At 40.0% G+C, this 23,426-nt stretch overlaps 3 protein-coding genes across 4 annotated transcripts; 1 reads left to right on the top strand and 2 right to left on the bottom strand.

The window, feature by feature from the left end:
- Positions 1-914: 914 nt before the first annotated feature.
- LOC110950717 (pyroglutamyl-peptidase 1-like) lies at positions 915-9,879 on the bottom strand. Its single transcript, XM_022193464.2, has 6 exons — positions 9,756-9,879; positions 6,147-6,292; positions 5,726-5,778; positions 4,867-4,983; positions 3,190-3,422; positions 915-1,971 (listed from the first exon to the last, which is right to left on the bottom strand). Exons 2-6 carry the CDS (start codon positions 6,175-6,177, stop codon positions 1,773-1,775), a joined length of 633 nt encoding a protein of 210 aa, XP_022049156.1. The 5' UTR covers positions 6,178-6,292; positions 9,756-9,879; the 3' UTR covers positions 915-1,772.
- Positions 9,285-11,226, top strand: LOC110950712 (transcription factor JunD-like). 2 transcript variants are annotated; one of them, XM_022193460.2, is made up of 2 exons: positions 9,285-10,437; positions 10,521-11,226. In XM_022193460.2, exons 1-2 carry the CDS (start codon positions 9,565-9,567, stop codon positions 10,545-10,547), a joined length of 900 nt encoding a protein of 299 aa, XP_022049152.1. In that variant the 5' UTR covers positions 9,285-9,564; the 3' UTR covers positions 10,548-11,226. The 2 variants fall into 2 exon arrangements, with proteins under 2 accessions (XP_022049152.1, XP_022049151.1); XM_022193459.2 differs by having other exon boundaries at positions 9,288-11,226.
- A 257-nt stretch (positions 11,227-11,483) lies between these two features.
- LOC110950715 (ras-related protein Rab-3A-like) lies at positions 11,484-23,246 on the bottom strand. Its single transcript, XM_022193462.2, has 5 exons — positions 23,103-23,246; positions 20,543-20,767; positions 17,502-17,620; positions 15,493-15,617; positions 11,484-14,124 (listed from the first exon to the last, which is right to left on the bottom strand). The coding sequence occupies exons 2-5, from the start codon at positions 20,765-20,767 to the stop codon at positions 13,934-13,936; spliced, it is 660 nt and encodes a 219-aa protein (XP_022049154.1). The 5' UTR covers positions 23,103-23,246; the 3' UTR covers positions 11,484-13,933.
- Positions 23,247-23,426: the final 180 nt, after the last annotated feature.

Here is a 23,426-nt window from a genome sequence, read left to right on the forward strand (position 1 = left end):
TATAGGATGAATATATAAAGTATAGAGAACCGTGACTTGAAAAATCATCTGTTAAACAATATTTTTTTTACCATACACTATTTATTTGCTTGCTCTGACTCCTCTAAATGATCCCACTACTGGAATTTTATCTTAATCTGCTGCCTACTGTGAGCTCCTACAAAGATGGAAAATTTCTGAAATTTCTTTTGTTGAGAGTAAAACAACTAATAAAATAGTTCAACTCCTTTGCTAAACAGTAGAAAGCCAGTACACATTAGTTTAAGACTCGTGGTAGCTAAGGTATTTTATTTAATGTATTGCCATGATACTCGCTGTCTGTCTGTCAGGTCAGAACAAGTTCAGCCGGTATTTTTTAAACCACAAAGTACTGCACCCAGCATTACCACAAATCGACTTGCATCAAAGGAATCCGTGGGTAAATAGAGCAATAAAGAAGTTGTTGCCCACGTGATAAAGGAGTGGATGGTTACACAAGCGTATCGGACCAACTGAAGATTTGAAATCCGCCACTCTTTCATAATTATCTCCCCTTTTTGAACAATGTTTGTATCAAGATGACCCTTGAATGACGAATTGTTACTCACCCTTGACATTTTTGACTGATACTAGCATTTACAATTAGGATTTGTCTCAAATTTTGCGCCTTCGGGTGAATTTATCCCAGTGACAGGAGGCTGACCCGAGTGCTTTTTCAGGGATGGGTCAAACTTCGATACGATAAAACTTTAAATTCATAAAAGCCTCCTTTAAAAACTTATCAGTGGGAACCACAGTTACTAAGATGTTAATGTTGGAATGCCAAATTATCTTGGAAATGAGATACACAATTTAAAAAAATAATTTAAAATCCTGCTGCGGTGTGAAAATGTCCAACACAAACACATTTCATCTGAGCAAATAAAACCAGCAGGCCTGTGTGAAGTGCTTTAATTATACACAGTGTTACGTTGGCTCTGCTTTGCAAACCTACACACAGAAGACAAACACATCAAAATTACCAGATTACATCATACTGATTGCATGTGCAATATATTCCCTGAGATAAACACATTTTTTTTTTCAGGTTTTCGTCATTTTAAGATCACATTTCTCTGGTTCAAATACAAGCAACACAAGGGAGTGACGGCATATTTAGAAGTACTTGGAAACAGGTTGAAGACAGACTTAAGATGTGGCTTAAAAAGTTACTGTACTGCAGGTTAGTCTAGCTGTGAAAGTGCACACAGTACACAAGTTGTAGTTACGACTACTACCTCGTTAGTGCTACTCTACATATTCATACAGTCGCATAAACCCCCACGTCATTTTTACATGATGCAACATTAATATATCCATGAATGCTGTTGTGTTGACATCGGTTTTCACAGTCTTAAGGAAGATCAGAGGCTGGATAAACACTCACTGATACCAACTACTCATGCATGTTAGAAACACACTGAAACCCACACTGATACACAGACTACGTTAAACAGATGCTGTAGTCGGGGTCAATGTTCAAAACAGACCTGCACAACCTTCAGGATTTTAAGACTTATTTTTTAAAGCACCTGGTTCAGACGAACTTTGCAGAGTCGACAACAGATATGAGAATCGTGCTATTGTTTTGTGGAGCCGACAGTCCACAGTAAATCACAGGCTTTTGACATTTTTGAGCCACACGACTAAACCAAAAATGATTTGCTCTCCTCAGCTGTGCACTGATTAAACCAATCAACAGTGGCTGATTCTTGAGTCCACTCGGGCTGTGAGTCAGTCATTAGATGCTGGTGTTAATGCGAATGATTGCAGTGTTCGTTGTGTTTGTGCTCCTCCTCCTCCAGCAGCTTCAGCATTTCCTGTATGACGGCCTGCAGGCCTCGGCCCAGGTCCTGGCTGCTGTAGGGCTTCCCCAGCGGAGGCACATGGACGAAGGCGGCGTGGCCCTGGCGCAGGTACAGGGACGTGTAGTAGGTGTAGTCGCACAGGTACCTGCCAGGAGACAACGCATCAAGGTTATGTAAAGTAAATATTGACATTTTTCTACTCGGCAACAGGAATCAAGGGAGTAGGAGTCACATTTTTTCTGGAGGCAACAAATCACACACTGTTATCTGGAACGGACAACAGACCTCTGTATCACCAACACAGTAAATTCTGTCCATGTCAGTCAAACTAGCACATTTATTACCAGCAGCAGTTAGAACAGGAATGTTACTATTATACTCTATGTGACTAGTGTGCAAATTGTATGTTTCTATTTATTATATTATGGAGATAAATGACAATATCTTTTGATGACTTATGTTACTATTTTTATTACTGTTTCTCACCATTACATCTATTTGCATTTCCAACATTTCTGTATTTCATGATATTGTAGATGTCTAAGAAAAGACCTACAGTTTTATTTTCACAAAAGATACTTTGACATGTCAAAAATAAAATATATGTGTTTCTTTTAGCTACTTCCATTTTAAGACTTTATAACATCTGAGTAGAACAGAACCTTTATAAACCTTCTCAACTCCAAACAGTTTCTGTTTTTTATTTCTCCTGTCATATTTCTTTCTCACTGAGGAATCATTTTCACTGCGATATAAAGTCCTACACAATCATTGTTAGGAGTAGAGACAACTTAAAATTGTCGTTTTTGTAGTATCACACATTTTAAATGTCATATGCCATAAAAAAATATAAAGAAAAAGTTGCATTTTTTTTTATTGTTTATTGCAGAAATAAAAAAAAAAACACCTCGGAATAAACGTGTCCAACATTTTTGTCCATCATTTGTGTTACTAATACTGGAAATATTTTACTACTTGTCTTTTTATTTTTTTTTTAATTTACTGAATACATTTTTTTGCTATATTATAAACGAGAAATGTAGAATAAAGTGCCTTTGACTACATAAAAGCTTAGATTTGAACGACACATCACAGATGATTACTTCCAGGACTGTCAAAAGTTATAAATCTGATTATTCTTTCAATTTTTACAGCTTCTGGCTCTTATAAATGGTGTCATTTTTGTGATTTTTAAAAAGCAACATGCATTTCAAACCCATCGATGAGCTTTGAGGTTGTCAGAGTTGACTTTAACACTTACGTTTTCCAACAACAACGGGTCAGTTGTTGGCTGTAAAAAATACAGAGCATGTTTGCGCCCATCTACAGGCTGCAGTGAATAATTCTAAACACCACCACTAACCTTCCAGCATCTTTAGATACAGACACGGCGATCCCGATGTCGGAGTCGTTGACCCTTTTGCAGACTGCGTCCATGTCTAGCACCGATTTGATGCAGTCCGGTCCGTTCTCCATGCAGCACTGGGAGGCCGGGCAGAAGCTGCAGTTGTCCAGACGCTTGTAGCCCTTGTTGTGGCCACACTGCTCCAGAGTGACTGTGGTCGCCAAGCCAGAAACACCAACGTGGACCACTAACTGCTCCCGGGACACCAAAACACAGAGGCCAAGGGTAAGCTGTGGTATTTTTTTTGGATTAAATGTCTCGATTTTTAGCAGCATCTCATTAACAGTATAATGGGAAGTAATAAGTACACAGAAATGTCCTTATTTATGAAAGAAGAGCATTTTTTTTAATGAAGATAACATTAATCAAAAATGCAGTCTAGACATTGTTAATGTGGTAAATGACTATTCTAGCTGGACATTTTTAATGGAATATCTACATAGGAGTACAGAGGAACATTTCCAGCAACCATCACTCCTGTGTTCTAACCATAGACTGTATATATAGTGGACGTAGCATCTGGCTCCAGAATTGAAGCCAACCCGGAAGTGTCAAAAACTTGCAATATCACGCTGTCTGCTAGGGTTGGCTCCAAAAAGCTTTTTCTCCATAGACCCCAATTCATTTTTGGAAAAAATAAAATTTGATAGACTGATGTTCTACAGCTCAGGATTATTTTCCCGTTAGTTTTCATGGTCAAAATGAGAGATCAGGTGGCCGATCTTAAAATAAATCAATACTGAATTTTAAATAAATAGTTAAAGTTGGCGGAGCCAGGGGGCATGGCTATACTTGATAGACAGCAACAGAAGCCTCTGCGGTAAAATGTGGGCGGGATAAGAGAGTCCTCAGCCAATCCTGCCCCTAGTTGCTCTCCAGTCTGTTTGATGACGCTTCTTACGTCACTGGCTCCAAAAAATCCAAAACGACGACCAGGAAGTAGCAAAATCCGGGCTTCTTTTTCTCGGTGTTGAAACCAACGGGTGACGTCACAGTTACTTTATGCCTGGTTCTAATGCTACATTGTGTTAGCTAATGGTGCTGAAAGGCTCATTAATGATTAGAAAACCCTTGTGCAGTTACAGTCATGGACGAAAGTATTGGCACCCCTGCAATTTTTTCAGAAAATACACCATTTCTCCCAGAAATCGTTGCAATTACAAATGTTTTTGATGTACTCGTGTTTATTTCCTTGATGTGCATTGGAAAAATACAAAACAGAAAAAGAAAAAAGCCAAAAATGACATCATTTTGCACAAAACTCAAAAGACGGGCCAGAAAAAAATTGTTGACACCCTCAGCTCAATGTTTGGTTGCACACCCTTTGGAAGAAATATCTGAAACCAGTCGCTTCCTATAACCATCAACGAGCTATTTTCTTCTGCTTTTTTGTGATTTTCCAGTGTACAACAAGGAAATAAACACATGTATACCAAAAACATTTGTAACTGCAACAATTTCTGGGAGAAATGGTGTATTTTCTGGAAAAACGCCAGGGTTGCCAATACTTCCATCCATGACTGTACATCAGCACATGAATAAAAGCGTGAGTTTGCATGGAAAATGTCACATTGACTGAGTGATCCCAAACTTGTGAACTGTAGTGTAATGTACAGCGTTCGTTTCCCTGAATACCTGTGGCTGCTGCTCTTTCCACAGAGATGGCAGGAGGTTCTGAACAGCCTGATATTCAACAGGAATCTCACACACATGAAGATCTACAGCCTCACCCAGTCCTAATCGTTCCAGCTCCTGTGAACACACAGTATATCCACATAAACTGCAATCGTAGAATGGTTTTCAGGCCAACAATGAAAAATATTAGGACAATATAAATACAGGAAAATTTCACTTTAACTCTCGTGTCGTCCTGCGGGTCAAAACTGACTCGCTTTAAAGTTTGAAAATGTGGGGAAAAAAACATTTTCACAGTGAAACTTCTGATGTCCACATTTTTAACATTTTTGGGAAATCTTTGAACATTTTTTGGTGGAAAAAAGAAATGTTAAAAATGTTTCCTAAGAACATTCACTAAAAAAATCAACCAAAATCCAGAAAATTTCGCTGGATTTTGGTTGATTTTTTTAGTGAATGTTCTTAAAGAAAATATCAGAAGTTTTACTGATATATATGATGTGATTTTAGATATTTTCAGGATTTTTTTGGAAGATTTTTACTCATTTTTTGAAAACATTTACAAGAATTTTCTTGCCAAATTCGTTTTTTTAAAATAAAACTTTTATGGAATTATTGGAATTTTTTCCTGAAGGTTTTATACATTTTCAGAAATTTGGGGAATTATTTTGCTGAATTTTTGGATTTTTTTCAGACGAGGAAACAATATTTTTTGATGCCCGTAAATGAAGACAACAGGAGGGTTAAGTGAAATGTGCACAAATCTACTCTAAATGTATAGCTATAAAGTGCACTTTTCTATTTAAAAACCACATTTAGTTTCAGTTATTTCAGCACTGACAGTCTGATTACTGATTACCTGCACTGCCACCCAGCTGGAGTTGACTGCATGCTCACCAAAGGGCTCAAACCCTGCAGGAAAAAAAAAACAGTCAGGTAGGGTGCTTATCTTTCATGGGAAGAAGCGATAGTGGTGAATGTGAAAAAGGGGATTTTCATTCAAGGTCTAAAGGTTGCATCAAGTTAATCATTAATAGCACTGGTAGATACACAAAAGACACACAGAATGGTTTGTTTTTCACAGCCGGTAAACAAAAGCCTTCTGTTCTGCCTGCAGCATTACACATTAGTAGCATTATAACAGTATGTAAATCATATGTGTGCAGCTCGGACATAAATAGAGAACTCTGAGTGAGAATAAACAGCACTGTAGTGATAAAGAAACACTTTGAGACACGTGTGTCTCTTTTTTCAGCCCTCTCACAGCTCAGACCTCTCACCTGTCACTACTACTTTCTTCTTATTGGCCATAATCCTCCGCTGCTATGACTGGAATTGTTATAGATGAATAATAAGGGGAACAATTATCCCAAACAGGAATCCCAGGATTGTCTGCGCTGGCTGGCTGTCTTCTTCTGGTCCACAGCTGAGAGGAAACGACAAACCAAACATGGATGGATCACACTGCCATCTGCTGTTTGGGAAGGCAGCTCATCCCACAGATGAAGAAACCAACAAACAAGAAGAGCTTGAGGAATTTGCTTTGCATCGGGAGACAGATCTGTCTTTGAAAACAGGAGGCAGGAGGACGATAAAAAGATCCTGTTAATCTGAGTGCTTTACCCTTCCTGTTATTGTCATTTACGGACAACAAAAAAATCTTGTCTCATTGTCTGAAAAAAATCAAAAATTCAGCAAAAAATCCCCAAATTTCTAAAAATGTGCAAAACCTTCAGGAAGAAAATTCTAATAATTTCTGAAAAGTTTCCCTTAAAAGTTTTCTTTTTAAAAAAATACCCAAATGTGACAAGAAAATTCCTGTAATTATTTTCAAAAAATGAGTAAAAATCTTCAAAAAAATCCTAAAAATATCTAATATATCAGTAAAACTTCTAATATTTTCTTTAAGAACATTCACATAAAAATCAACCAAAATCCAGCGACTCTCGCTGGATCTTGGTTAATTTTTTGTGTGAATGTTCTTTAGAAATATTTTTAACATTTCTTTTTTTCCCCACCAAGAAAATGTTCAAACATTTTTCAAAAATGTGGAAAATGTGGACATCACTGTGGAGATATTTCACTGTGAATGTTTCTTTTCCCCACATTTTCAAACCTTAAAATTTTGTCCCACAGGACGACATGAGGGTTAGTGAAACTGAAAAGAGCTGAGGCCCATAAAGAAAATGAAAAACAAGCATTGCGTTACCAGATGAAAGGTTTCCAAGGAGGTTTTATGAATGGGTGAGTAAAAACAGCCTCTTCTCTCTCAATAAGAGCTGTTGAAAGAGTCCACAAGTGAACACTTAAGCACCGACCAGCTCCCCCAGTGGAGCTGCTCAGTGGTTTTACTGGGCAGCTCCACTATGTGAATGTGTGCACTGTAACGGCGTGAGGGTGACACGGGGTGTTGCTGGAGTAAGCTTTCCCCAGGAGGGTTAAAAATCAAAGGAGAACTTCAGTGGCTGAGCGGAGCAGGAAGTGTACCTGACAGTCTCCACTACCTGGAGTTTAGAGGACAAACCTTCTCCTCAGCTTGTTGTCCTGAAGCTAATCTAATATCGTTTTACAGGAACAGCTGCTTTTTTTTCTTCACTCTGTGGTCCACACCCCTTGGTTGCGAAATGACTCACACATTCTGGACACCGTTGAGTGGCACAAGTGGAGAAAACGCTGCTCTCCATAGACTGCAGATGACGAGGGGAACGTCTCAGAGAGATCCTCTCTTTCATGTCGGTGGCGCTGAGGTTAGAGAATCGACACTGATTCCTGCCTCTGAGCCACATCAAACGGTTTACACCTCCACCGACCACCTACACAAATCTGCACTGCAGTCGCTCGCAGCCCTACCCTCCTCCTCCTCCTCTTCCTCTTCCTCAACCCATTCACCTTTCTCTCTCTGCGTCACTCAGTGTGTCAGTGTTGCCATGGAAACTAATGATGCCCTCTCTGCTCTGTGGTGCTGATGCAGACGGTCTGCTGACGTCCTCGCCGTGTATGGGCGGAATAACAATAATCTACTGTAGTTTCCACCACAGGGCCGGTGCATGTACAGTGTGTTTGTCTCTTTTTTCCAGTTTTATAATGTATTCTACTCTAAATTATATGTTTATTTTAGTTCCGTTGGTTTGAAATGAATCCATCCCTCATGTGAATGTGAATGTGAATCAGTGTTTTATATATCTCAAATTGAATAAATAAAAACGTTTAAAAAGCAGCAATTTCACTGTTCTGTGTTTCATTATGATGATTTTTTTAACCCTCGTGTCGTCCTGCGGGTCAAAATTGACCCATTTAAAGTTTGAAAGTGTGGGGGGAAAAAAATATTTTCACAGTGAAACTTCTGGTGTCCACATTTTCAGCATTTTTGGGAAATCTCTGAACATTTTTTGGTGGAAAAAAAGAAATGCTAAAAATGTTTCTTAAGAACATTCACAAAAAAAATCAACCAAAATCCAGCGAATGTTCCTAAAGAAAATATTAGAAGTTTTACTGATAAACATACATAATCACTTCAAATATTTTCAGGATTTTTTTGGGAGATTTTTACTCATTTTTTGAAAATATTTACAAGAATTTTCTTGCAAGTTTGGGAGATTTTTAAAAACAAAACTTTGAAGGAATTATTGGAAATTTCTTCCTGAAGGTTTTTCAATTTTCAGAAATTTGGGGATTTTTTTGCTGAATATTTGAATTTCTTCAGACAGGGAAACAATATTTTTGGTGCCCCTAAATGAGGACAACAGGAGGGTTAATATCGCTGCATGTATTTCTGGAACATTTGAGCATTCACTAGCCATAAAAACCATGAAAACAGAGTTTTCGCCACTGATGTCCGTGTTTCCACAAGCTTTCTTTCAATCACAGAAAACACTGGTTTCCTCATTCTACTGTCACTGTTTCCTTCCTCTTTTCTATTTTATGCTCCCTTTAACCAGAAGCACTTTGAAGACACAGCGAAACAACATACTTTCTCATTTTAAGTGTGTCTTCTGGTTATATTTAGGTGAAAGTTGAGCTTATCAGCGATGAGAGCCAAAGTCTGATGAACAACTCTGCAATTAAAGTTTGAACTTCACCCCACAGAAGCAGATTGTGGTTTTATCCTGCCCTGCTCCTCCTGTTTTATTATATTCTATGTTCTATTAAAACCTGCCTCAGCCTGAGCCGAAGGAACATTTTCTGTAGAGCCTGTTCCTCTGTTCTTCCTTTCCTTGGTCTTCGTCTCTTACACCTTCCCCGCCCAGTCTCTGCTCTCTTTTGGCGACCCTGAGCTTTTTTATGCTATGACATCAAACCACAATGCATTGCACTGTTTGTAGTTTACCTCAAGTCTCCATGGCAATAAAGACCGGCTCGGCCCCTTATTCAAATTGAACCGGAAACCAACGTCATTTTGGGCCAATCTCCGCGCTCTGGAGTGACATAATGGAATTTTTAGGGCTAGAAAGCGAGCGAGGTCTGGCGCTGCGCATAGCAGTCGTGCCATCGGGAAAAGACAATATCATAGGAGAAACACATCAGAGCCCCTCAGGCGTAACAGCTCAAGTGGTCTGATAGAGTGACTGATAGCAGACGGAGAGGGGAATAAAGGAGACGCATAAAAAGGAGGATCAGCTGATTTCCTCGTGTCTGGATGAGACTGTTGGACAATCGTTAATGCGTAACGCTCAACACTCCCTCATATGAGGGTGTAGAATGGAAACAACCCTCTACCCAGGCACCGCGGTCAACACTCCGAGGGTCTCCAGCATCTATTCCCAGAGCACGATGATGAAGAAGGAAATTAACCTGAACTTGGACGACCAGACATCCGAGCTCAAATCCAACCCGCTCCGGGACGCAGACGGACTCCTGAACTCCCCAGACTTGGGACTCCTGAAACTCACCTCTCCGGACCTGGAGCGCCTTATTATCCAGTCCAACGGTCTGGTCACCACCTCCACCAACTCCCAGTTCATGTACCCGAAGTCAGCCAGCGACGAGCAGGACTTCGCGGAGGGTTTCGTCAAGGCGCTGGAGGACCTCCACAAGCAGAACCAGCTGAACGAGGCGGGCTGCGTCTCCGTGGACAGACTGGAGCTCCTCGGGTCCTCCAACGCGGCCGCCTCCGCCGGGCTCCAGAACCCAGACCTCCCCGTGTACACTACCCTGAACGGCTATGCTGCCAGTCCGCTGGGAGCCACCACCATCAACTACTCCACGGACACCATCCCCTTCCCGCCGCCGCCGTCTCATCTGAGCAGCGCGCAGCAACAGGCGGCGGCTGCGGCGGCGCTGTCACGACTCCAGTCGGTTGGTGCGGTGAAAGACGAGCCGCAGACGGTGCCGGACATGCAGAGCTTCGGGGACAGTCCTCCCCTGTCTCCCATCGACATGGACAACCAGGAGCGCATCAAGGCGGAGAGGAAGAAGCTGCGGAACAGGATAGCCGCGTCCAAATGTCGCAAGAGGAAGCTGGAGAGGATCTCTCGGCTGGAGGACAAGGTCAAGACCCTGAAAACGCAGAACACCGAGCTGGCCTCCACAGCCAGCGTCCTCAGGGAGCAAGTGGCCCAGCTCAAGCAGAAGGTGATGAACCACGTTAGCAGCGGGTGCCAGCTTTTACCAAACCAGGTCCAGGCGTACTAATGGTGCTCTTCATGTTTTTACAGCTCCGAGGATTCAGGCCTGCGTTATAAAGGAACATTCTGCCTCCTGTAGCCCAGAATCCTTATCAGACACTTAATGAGAGGCCCATTGTAAATGCACATAATAAAAGGCTGAGAAGACGAAACAGACTTGTGTATAAAACTAAACAGGCCTCCATAAGAGCTGCAAGTCAACTGGAAACTGAAAGGTTAAACAGCAGCAGGTATGGACTGCAGCCTGTTTGGATCCATGAGAAGCTGGCAGTGTTATTCCAGGAAACAGACTTACTTTGTAAAGAAAGCCATGTAGCAACCTGCTATCCACTGGACTGGTACAGGATAGCATTTATCTGTGTAAGCTGGACAATCTCAACAAGGGTGCAACCAAACACCAGGGTGTCACCAAGTGCTGTCATCCACTGTGTAATATAATGCCTTACTTGTTTACAAACACTTAGCAATGACAAATATATATTATATTTTATTTACTGAAACATTTCTTATTTTACATATGGTCTTATTTCCTTGTTTTTTTCTTGCAAAAATGAACACTGCATATCTCGTCGCTTTTGTGTACAGTAACCATTGTATTTTTCATTATGGTGGCTGCTGTGTAGTTGTTCAGTCGCCAAACTTCCATGAATGTACGTGTACGTGCTGAGAAAGCCTATGTATCCATGTGTAATGGAGCCTCTACCTGACATTTATTAAATTCACTACGTTACTAAAAGGCTGCCCGGTGTGTTGGTTTCAGTACATCGCTTTTATCTCTGCTCTTATCTTGTGCAGCACAGTTGACACTGTGGGTGTTGTATTAAGTGCAGTAGAGAAGCTGAACCAAACCATAGATGGTCAAACAAGTCTAAGGGCAGAAAACGAGACATTATTGCAGCATTGTGCCCTCTGCTGGGCACACTAAAGGTTACTATGAACCATTTCCGAAACATCACATGCACACTTCTAGAAATACTTGTACCAGCACAGAGCTCCAGCTTTAAGAATTTGTTTATTGATTCCTTAGTTTAGTAAACCTGGCATTACAGAATTACAGCACAATTCACACAACTAATGCCTGAGGGGCAGAAAATTCCTATTTACAAGGGCTATTTATGACAGGCAGAGAGGGAGAGAGGGAGGAGGAGAGGACTGATATGTGTTCCTAAGTCATCGGCAAGTTTACAGCTGTAGCAAAACACAATAAATAAAGTAAGAAAAAAAACAACAAACAAGTCAAATGTGAACAAATGTGATAAGAATGACTTTTTAATGAAGTGTTCAGAGTATTCAGTTTATTTCCCAGAAACACTCCCTGTTTGAAGCTGGAGTATAAAAACTAGCAGACAGGTTTGACAGCACAGGCGCTTTTTTTTGGCTCTAAATTTATTGTTAAGACCTCTTAGGAAAGAACAATCAGCAAGACTCCCTTTACAAACTGTACATTCACACTCCCAAGTACAGTCCCTGTAGGAATGTGTGTTGCCGATTTTTGCGCGGAGGGAAAAAAAAGTACACTGTTTTTACACTACTAAGTCTTAAAAGTTATATAACTGATATCAAAAGACAAACAAACTTCCCAGCAAAGCCACGTGGACATGATAAGAGGTTCTTACACTGGAATGTTTAACTTTCCTCTTGAGGAAGCATCTTAGACTTTGCACGTAAACACACATTTTCCTTTTTTTTTCCATTTAAAAGCTGGGACGGTTAGAACAACTGAATGCTACTGAACATCTCTTTAAAAAGCTGAGTGCAGAATGCAATGAATAATCTAGGAAGAACACTACCTTAAAAATAAATTAAGTTATAAATAATACAAAATAAATAATTTACGTGGCAAAACTATTTGTGCATGCCTCAGCGCATTTGTGAATGCATGACTTACAGAAGGTTTGTACTGAATACACCAGCAGACGAGTCCCTTAACCGTAGCATCAGAGAGAGAAATAAGACTCACAATTTGACATTTAACATGCTTCAAAACGTCATAATCCGCCAAAAATAAAGACAAAAAGATCATCTACAAAGACGCAAGAGACTATCTGGAATCTGATGGACATGACAGAATCACATGCCTTTCTAGTGAGTGCATGTTGCACATCGTATGCACTGAATGAAAGTTAATACAATGTGAAGGGGCCACTGGCTTAACATCTGAAACCTTTAGCCCCATTTGGAACCTCCACGTACTGAAACTGTAGGACAGATGGGCTTTAAATTCAGACAACAGCTCATACAAATAACCATCCAGTCAACCAGAATCCGTTAAAAACATCAACAACATGCACCTCTCACTAAAGCACAGGTCGGAATCCAAAATCCCCAAAACATCCCTATTATTAATAAGTTTATTTTCTATGTATATATATTAAATATGCATTTTTAATGCATACCTATTGACTTTTCAACATTTATACACTCGTATCCTTGTATTTTGTTGGATTCTTTAAAAAACAATAACAAAAAAAGTAAAAATAAACAAGACTAAAAATCTAAAATCTAGCAGCCCAGAGGCTCTGCTGCTCCTGACCAACCAAGCGACTGATGCTGCCGTTCAATTTTCCTAATAAAAACTCTGACAAGGGCCCCAAATTAATTATGTAACAACAAATATATGACTCCACTAGAAAACTGATATGCACCACTTTTGCTATTCCTCCAATTAAACAGAGAAAAAAAAAAAAAACTCTCCAACAATCCTGTTTGGACTTCAAGCTTGGGCCATAAATGTCTGTAACCGCAACACTGGGACTGTTCAAACACACATCTGACCGACTCAAAAACATAAAAAAAGAAACTATCCACAGCAAAAAAACCCATATATTTTTAGTGGGACTAAAAGCAGAACATTTGATTGGAATCCATTTAGGCATTAGTGCTGAGTGGGAGGAGGTTATCGCTCCTTCATAACCCAAGCACAGACACGTCAGTAAGGAATGATGTCGTTTTAGCCTTTCGTGGCCTTTTTTTTCTTTTTCTGAACTCTGCTAAGATACAGTATAGTGTGTATGCTTTTGTGTGTACATACAGTAAAAGCGTACAAGTATGAAAGAAAGACTATTTGGGATTGTATCTGTTAAATGTTCTTCACCCCTCTGACTAAATGAGCACCATCACATAATCTCTGTATTACTGAAATTAATAAAAGCTTTAAGATGGAGTTCCTGAAAACACCACGTCTTTTAGGGGGGGGTCACTTTGTGTGGACGCTGCAGTGAGAGGGGTGGAGAATTCAAGCAGCCAGTGTGTCACTGAATGGCAGTGTTTCAATGTGTAGTAAAGTCGTGTATGTACATATGAAGAAGAAAAAGAAAGCAAACTAAAAAAAAAAACCTTGAAAGGTGTGTGGATTTCAGGACAGCAGTGTGTGTGTGTGTGTGTGTGTGTGTGTGTGTGTGTGTGTGTGTGTGTGTGTGTGTGTGTGTGTGTGTTGGTTGTGTTCAGCAAGCACAATCCTGATGGGACCTCTGAGGCTGCTCGCTGAGCTGTGGCCCCTGTTTGGCTCCAGTGACGGTCGGGTCGTTGTTGTCCAGACTCTCCGCCATCCTCTCGCAGATTATGTCCACCAGCCGCTCGAAGGTCTGCTTCACGTTGATGTTGTCTTTAGCGCTCGCTTCAAAGTGCTCAAAACCTTAAAGGAGGGAGACACAGAAGCTACGGTGTCACTTATTCCAATGTGAAGCTTATCCACTTAATCCACTAATCATGTCCGGATGTATGGAGCCTGCGGTCACACAGGCAGCTCACACCTGGAGAATTCTTCCCATCATATCAAATTAAATAGAAGATTAAGTCTACCTCCCTCTATCGTAGATGAGCTGATACTGAGTCTGTTACGTGTAATGAAGCTTAAATATGAGATCGATAAGATCTGTTCTGTCTTTATTCCTCTCCGGTAAATATGAGTCAGTCCTGCTGCTCTGTTCTCTTTGTCACACTGTTGAAAGCACTTAATTCTTAATTTTAACGTCAGTACTCTCTGAGCCAATCAGCCTTTAAATCCTTTGTAATTCTGCCACTCTGCTTTTCAGATCATCTCTTAGGACTATCACTATCTATTATTTTCACTGTCATTTAATCTGTTGGTTATTTTATTGATCAGTTGTTTGGTCTCCAAAAATGGTGAAAAATGTCTATCAGCATTTGTGAAAGTCCAAGATGACAACCTCAGATGTCTTGTTTTATCCATACTGCAAACATATTCAGTGCTCCTGACATTAGGAAGTAAAGAAACAGGAAACTACTCAAATTTCAGAAGCTTCAGTCTGAAAATTTAGACATTTCTCCCTTTAAATAATTACTCAAACTGATAAATCGATTAGCAAAATATTTGGAGATAAATTTAAGAGCCAACAAATAGATGAAATGTTGTAGCCCTGCTGTCAAGTGAACAAAACTTCCTCCTCCACTTCTCCTCCTATCAGTTTCTAACTTTCATCTGGTGCTAATTCTCATTACAGTCTATCCAACAAATATTTTGTTTTGTATGCTTGTGTTGTTGCAATAAATATTGCTTTTTACTTCCAAACAATTTCTTCATATTGAACTAACAGGAGCAGTGTGAAATAACACCTAACTCATCTAAAAAAAGCATCTACTCGACCTGTTTGCACCTCTTCACATTGAATCGTAGTGACTGAAGAGCTGGTTATCACATCTCTATGACATGCTGTTGGTTCAGACTCAGGTTAGTTCTACTCTTGGGCATCTTTGTCTCTGATTTACAGTAACTTCAGCTTTTACTGCTAAAACATGACTTTCAAAGACAACAAAATGATGTAACATACCGAGGTGAAACCATCACGGTGACATAAGAGTACGCCACAGATGATAAGCAGGGTTTGCTTACAAAACTACAACTTCAAAAAACAAAAGCAGAGTAGAATCAAAATCTGTCCATCTGAATGTATTCCAATTCTAATGAGAGACGGATAAATAAACAGAGCGGTACGACAACAGAGACATGCTATCCAGTTCTCGTTCTGACCAGCTGACTTACCCAGCTGTTCTGACAGCTGCCGGCCCCTCTCTGTAGCCACCACTCGCTCATCCTCCATGTCACACTTGTTCCCCACCAAGAGGACCTGAGCGTTGTCCCACGAGTAAGTCTTGATCTGGGTCGACCTGGTAGAAGACACACTGTGATCAATGCACAGGCATCTTTTGTTTTTTAGATGTTTTGTTTTTTTTAAGCATACTGTGAAGACTTGTGGTTATGATGGCATGTGAATGAAACTAATAATGACTCCATACGAGGTGTGATCAAAACATTACAAGACTGTGGCTATAAAAATCTAAATCAGCATCTAATTTTGCAGCCATCCTTGTCAGAGTAGTCTCCTTGGGCAGCAACACACTGCTCCTGGAACACTCCTAATGCCCCACTGAAGCCCTGTTACACCAGCATGTCATGTGCCATCTGCCATTTATGGTAAATCTGCACTAATGTGTCAGAGATTTTTCAACCTGGATTCAATTCTGAGGAAGAGGAAAAAGCTGCAAGGAGCCAAATCTGGTGAGTAAGGCAGGTGGGGAGCAATGATTCTGTTGTTGGAGCCAAATAACCTGTGCAGAATCACCACACTGTGACTGGGCACACAACACAATTGGAGCATTCACATGCTATCGCGCCGTAGTTCAGGTTATTTGCATCAAATTCTCTCCGTCTAACACCTCAGGACATTATAGTGACACTTTGCCTTTACAGTCCAACCATGGATGATTAACTTACAATGCACTATCTCAGTAAAGCTGAAGGAAACGTGCTCGTGGTGCTCCTGACCACGTCTTGGTAACTGCGGACTTGTACACGTAAAAGCTGCTGTTTCTTCTCCTGGTGGTAAATGCAGACTCACCTTTCATCACCAGTGACAATCCTCCACATGAAGGTCGGATTATCCTGGCTGTTGACTAAAACAAAATGTGGCGTTTGCTCTCTGTTCCAGTTTGAGGTAAATGGCGAAATCACAAATGCGTACCTACCAGTGCTCACACATTTCATGTGTGTCACAGAGACACGCTCCGTGCACATTGTACCAACAGTCTTGGAATTTTCTGATCGCATTACATGACACTGCATAATTTGGTTTAAATGTGTAGGCGTGGGCTTTGTGCAAAACAATCGTGTTAAAGGATCATGAGCGATTGTGATACCGGGATACGTGCAATAGTGGTAAAAGGAGCATGTACAGGGTAATTATGTGTAATGTAGACAGATATATGTCCAACAATGATTAAGAGAAATGTGCAATACAATTATGTGTAGTAGTGTCAGAGGCATATATGTAGTAGTGTCATCTTATGTTATAGTGACAGAGGGGTAGGTGTAGTATAGCAATGTGCAATACTGATAGAGGCATATGTGCAATAACAACAAAGAGATATCTGCAATATAATCTTGTGTAAATGTTAATTAATTACTGCTTGGTAGCTTGTCTTGGTCCCCCAGCTTTTGTCTGTTATGTGCACGACGTGATAACACATGATATTATGTTATTTTTATTTTCTTTATGATCTGCCAATGGGAGATTAAAATCGGTTACAATCTCTCATATTTACGTGGTAATGTACATTAATATGAACTGCCCATTATAAAAATAAAGTAAGCATTAATCATTAAACACATGTAACTAAATCAGTTTTTAAAACTTTGTGCAGTTATCTAAACCTGTGGCAACTATTACTGTACATTTGTTCCGTGTTGCATTTTTCTGGTTCAACGTCAACCTACAGAACCTATTTGTCATGCAGACATGCAGTTAGACGAAGCAACAGATGGTTTTAAACATTATTATTGTTTCCACATGCAAATAAGTTATTTAGATAATGAGACTGTCCGACTACTCCTGCGGTTCCACTGTATGTCAAGTCCCAGATCTCAAGACTTCAAATGGTGGATAAACTGTACTCATAAACAGCAGGAAAGCTAGAGGAAATTAAGAGGAAATAAGATTGCAGCTTATTAAGTCGCCATCTTCATACACACAGACGGGCTCAGCTGCTCCTCACCAGTCTTGTACAGCGTTGAAGGACTCCTCATTGGTGATGTCATACATGAGGATGAAGCCCATGGCTCCCCTGTAGTAGGCCGTGGTGATTGTCCTGTAGCGCTCCTGCCCAGCTGTATCCTACACACACACGAGAAAAGATTGAGTTTATACTTTGGACATGCTTTTAAGCATGTATAGTATTATTGTCAGAAGAGGATGGGTCTGAAATGAAAATGAAAACAGAGCCAGAACTATACCCAGCACCTGCAAAGAATTTATGCTTGTGGATTCGCCTCCTGATGAATGTCTAGCGTTAACATTCAGCTAAACTCTCATGAGCATTACGTATTCTTCTGCTGTCGCACATAATAAGCATTTGGTCCCAGGGTCTGGCTTTATGGCGCATGCTAAGTATGCTTCAAGGGTATTGCCATTACACAGCAAATGAAATGATTCTGAGGACTGAGGAGGCCCGTCTAACACAGCTGGTGATCATTACAGATACACGGCAAGATGGCCCGCATTAGTCACAGTGGTGATGGGCATGAAAAACATGTGTTTTACAAAACGCAGTCAGCAGGTAGTAAGGAGATTTTTGAACAATCAAATCAAATAGTTTGTAAGTCTGTTGAAATGTAGAACTAAATGAGCTGATTGGACAAGCAACATAAAGTTAGCTGCTGACTTTTCTGATAACTAACTTATTATTTTCCATGTTTTACATCACTGTAAACTAAATGTGTTTAGGTTTTAATTACTGAGACAAAATAAGACATCTGAAGACGTCATCTTGGACACCGGGACACTGGAATGACAATTACTTGGAAAAACAAGTAATGTTGTTGAAGTCACTACACAGCTGTTGAAAAATAGATTTTTAAAGAATTTTTAGAAAAGACATTAACAAATAGAAGCACTGCAGACTGATTTTTATACATCTCAAGTCATAGCTATCCATCTGACTGTTCTAATATTTCTCTTCTGTTTAAGGTTGTGTGTACACTGCATCACTGACTTATGTAGGAAAATATGAATATCACATTCTAAACACAGACTCTAGTAATTACGTAATGAAAGGTAATACAAATAATGATAGCCCTCTCCACCTGTTACAGCCTTTCCTCTGCAACAGGTGGTGAGAACAAGCAGAGTGGGACCACACTACCCCACCTCAGAGACATTTACACCAAAGGACTTCAAAGGAATCACCAGAGACCCCTAACACCAGGACACTTTCTTATCCCCTCCCCTCAGGAAGTCAGTAGAGCTGGACCCGAATATCCAAATATTCAATCTTTGTAGTGATAACTGAATATTAATTTTGAGATTTGAACACTCGGAGACAAGACAAAGATAGATAATTTGGTGGACTCTACTAGAGTCCAGTCTGACCCACTTGGATGGTGGAAACAAAACTGTAACCGCTATCCTGAGCTGGCATTAGCAGCCAAATACTGCCTGTGCTTTACGGCCACTTCCACCCCATCAGAGTGCATTTTTTTGAAGACAAAACCAGGAGTTCAGTCTTGCCCAAAAATGCAGATATGCTCATCTTCCTGTTACAGAACATGAGAAGAGTGTAGGTAGCAGTGTGCGCCAATGACGTCGGACCATCGGTCAAATCCGATTTGTGTACCAAAAGTCCGGTAAAACTTACTACATTACCGGTCTCATGTCCGGTGTAATTTTTTTCCTGTAACCCCGAAGTTCCACATAATGCGATCGCGCCGCACCGTGCAACGGAACGAAGCGCCGCTGTCTTGGTCCGAAAGTCAAAGCACGCAGCAAGCGCAGCGCCGTTCAGATGGGGAGGGCTGCTCCTCAGAGAGGCTCTCGTGTGAACAGCGATATCACGCGATAAAAACGCATGATATAAACAGAAAATAAATAAACCACACCTCATTTCGCTTCTACAAGGTCGCTCTGCTTGACCCAGCCACATTGCTCTGTGATTTATAGTACTTCTAGCATGGTTGAGTACATGATTTTTGTTTTGATCTCAAATGAGTGCTTTTCTTTATCCAATAGTTAATTTTGTATGGTTTATTCTATATAAAAATGGTAATTTCTCTTCGCCCATGGCGTCGTGTTGTATCTGGGACATAATTAATAAAGTAGTAAATTTGTATAACAATTACTAAAATTAAATTATACATCAACTTTTGGTACATTTGTGCATAAAATATTCGGTCCCGTAAAAACTGTTTCGGTCCAGTAAAAAATTACTGTTTACTGGTCCACGGTCCACTAATAAATTGTGCCCATTCGCGCAGACTGAGGTAGGCTACTGAAATGTCCATTCTTGTAAATATCTGCCACTGCTTCAATTGCACTACTTCTCTTGTATAAATTTGTTTTATAGAAATGTTGGTTAATTTGTATTTGATGTGCCGAATATTCACATATTCCTCATTAACTGGGCCCGAATATCCAAAGCCCATTCGGACCAGCCCTAGAAGCCAGTACAGGGCACTTGGAGTTAAAACTAACAGACTCAAAAACAGCTTTTATTCTCAAGCTGTCAAATGTCTTCTCCCTATGTCATGAATGATAATATCACATGTTTACAAGTGCAATATTCAGGTTTAGGCGCAATTCATATTATGTGTAATAATCATGTGTAGAGCAGGTCTCTAACCACAAACTGTTTCCACATTGTATATTTGCTCTTACATTTCAGTTGTATATATTTTTATTCTGTGCTTAATATTCCCTTATACAGTTTATTTTTAATGATGCTATATGGAGAGTGTTTAACTGATTTTTTTTCTAACTAACAATAAAAACCTATTCTATTCTATTGGTACCTGACTGAACATCAAAGGTCAGGGCAGCACTGCTGAATGCATGACACTGATATGCACAAAGCAACAAAGTAAGGCAAATTCTCACTTTCATTTGTCAGCTCTGCACAAGCATCAGCTACAGAAAAGCAATCCTGCAGGTGATTCACTTTCTTTCCTAAATAGTTTCCCACATTTCTTTCTTTTTTCCCCTGAGACCTGTTCTAGAAACCACGAGACAATGTGCACCTACAAACTCATGAATGCAGGTCCTCACCCAGATCTGCAGCTTTATTCTCTTGTCGTTCCTGTAGATGGTCTTGACCTTGAAGTCGATGCCCACCGTGCTGACAAAGGCCGGCGTGAAGGAGTCGTCTGCATAGCGGAAAAGGAAGGAAGTTTTTCCTACGCTGCTGTTGCCAATGATAAGGATTTTAAACATGTAGTCAAAGTTCTGGTCCGTGGACTCCTTCTGTCCGTACGTGGCATTTGCAGACGCCATCTACATAAGAACAGAGATCACATAGTTATCAGTTAGTATAAAGATGCTTGAGAAAAATGCACACTCTAATTTGCACAGGGTGGGGGCAAACCACAGAATTACTTTACAATACAAGTCAATACAACAACACCACAAACCAGTGCAGTGTGACAGTATCTTTCTGGTCTCTGCAAAAACCAAAGATTCCATTAACTTCATACAGACAAAATTTTGTTCAAAGTATTGGATTCCATTAGATATTGTATATCATGTTCACATAAAGCGTTCACCTCCTGTATTTACAGTCACACACAATTCCTTTGCCACTGGCTGAAACATTTTGCTGTGGAGAAATTGTCAGTAAGAATAAGGGTAATATACAGCCTCCTTTTAAATCTTCAGTATCCTGGTTTAGTTTACATGGCAAATAGTTAATAACAGACTCACTTGTATATTTACTCCACTGTGTCTGTGCATTTTCAACTATTTTCTAGATGACAAAACATTTTAAGGATGTTTAACAAACCACAATGTAAGTAGATTCAATGAAAAGATTGCAAGAAGGAAACTACTGACAAAGAGGAAAGCCAAATCAAACTCTGATATCAGCGACAAACATCCTCTGAAGTTCAACTTTGGCTGACACATCCTTTAAGTGAGAAATAACATCAACACTTCTGTACCAAAGAGAAAAGAACATGTGTAGCCAAAAGGACAAAATGCTCAAACTATTATGGCATTAAGTCTCTTTAAAAGGTGTAACATGAAACATCAAACAACAAAATATTAAGTAGAGCTGTGCCGATTAATCAATTAGTTGACATCTTGTTTGATTAGAGTCAACTAATCTGATAACAACTAGCCGTTTTTTATCCCAAGGAAAAAACAGGAAAAATTCTGAGGTTACAGCTTCTTAAAATGAAATATTTTCTCCATTCTTAATATTTCTATGTCAGTTAATGAAATGTGTTTCAGTTGTGGACAAACAAGACACTTGCAGACATTATCTTGGGCTTTAGGAAACACTGACATTTTTATTTTTTTATTTTTACTATTTTCTGGCATTTCAACAACTAATCAGATGATTGAATCATCACTGGAAATTATTGTTACCTCATTAATACTGTGCAGAGTTCTATCAATGGATTGATGAAAACAGTTTTCATTTCAAAGCATTTTGACATCTTTTTCATTACAGACAGCATATATTTATCAGTTGGGCTTAACAGCTGACTCAATGTCTCATTGACTAAGGTCAATGTAGATATCAATGTTTGTATGATTATTTTTTAGAGTTATAGTTGCTTTGTTCTCTTTGAACCCCATGAAACACGATATGACAAGCAGGCACAATATCTGTTAAAAATACGAGACTTATGCACAAAAAATTCAAATACAGATCATGATTGTTTACGCCAACAGAGGCAGAACACCTAAATATACATGTCAATGTTAAAATTACTTCAAGTATACAGGGGATGGTGTTAAATAATGTCAATATCATGTGCTGAATGAGGTCTAAATGGTTCCCAAACATACTCACTGACCTAATTTCCCCATAATGGAATAAACTTATTTCGCCAAGAGGCTGTGCTATTACAACCAGCCAATATATAACAGGTTTTAATTTCATGACAATAACACATGTCTGATCTGCACACCTCCACCTCATACAAGATAAGAGGACGGAAGTATCAGGGCTTAGCAGGCTAAGCATCAGCTAAACTGCCTATCCTTTCCCATCCAGGGAGGGCTGGGAACCTCCGCGGAGCGCTAGGCTGGCCAGCCAATTATGAATAGCCATATGGCTGGCCAGAATTTGCCTCGTAGGCGCCTGTAAATTAGCGATAGAGAAAATATGTCGTATCCTTTGACTGTTTTTGAATACAACATGCTTTGAATTCAAACGGCCTGAACCACATTAGCAGAGCTTAGCTTCATAATGATTATTTAGCTCCCTGAAACTGACAGTCTGGTTCACGTTAGCTGGAGAAAAACATGAGAAATGCAATACAAGCCGCTTTGTTAGATGTTAAATACCACCTCAGATAATTTCTTTAACCATGTTAAAGAAATTAATATTGATAAAACCAGCAGTTCAGCCAGAGAAAATACACACAGTTAGGCTAGCATCGTTAATGCTAACGCAGCACAGTTACCTTTACCAGTATTTAAATGTGGCAGCAGGAGCTAGCTAAGCATCCCAGCTATGTCAAATGAAGGTTACTCTTTCTTATTTACGACTACATTTTCTATCTAAATCAAACACCTTGGCAGAGACAGATGACCCACATGCTATCTGTTGTTACTATTACACTCACACTGCCCGGCAAAGACAAATAAGCGCAGGGTTTACCGTGAAATGTGGGTTTTTTCCTCGGCTTCACTGCAGCGGCTAACACAGCGCCCAGCTTTGCACCTGCAGTAGCTCGTGCGTGTCTTGATTGGCAGCTCTGGCATAAGCGGTTACCATAGACAGTGCGTAAGAATGATTGACAGGACAGCCAGCCAATCAGAACACAGATCTGACCGACTCACTCCACAAGCCCCGCCTCCCATTCTATAAATCATGAGAGATTTTGATTCAGAATTACTGGATCTTTGGACTCACTGGGTTGCTCCGTAAAATATGATATTGTAAGGACCTGAAGTTACTATGTGAAGTGACATAATGCGACTT

Source organism: Acanthochromis polyacanthus, chromosome 9 (assembly GCF_021347895.1).
Source record: "Acanthochromis polyacanthus isolate Apoly-LR-REF ecotype Palm Island chromosome 9, KAUST_Apoly_ChrSc, whole genome shotgun sequence".
Classification (NCBI taxonomy): Eukaryota; Metazoa; Chordata; class Actinopteri; family Pomacentridae; genus Acanthochromis; species Acanthochromis polyacanthus.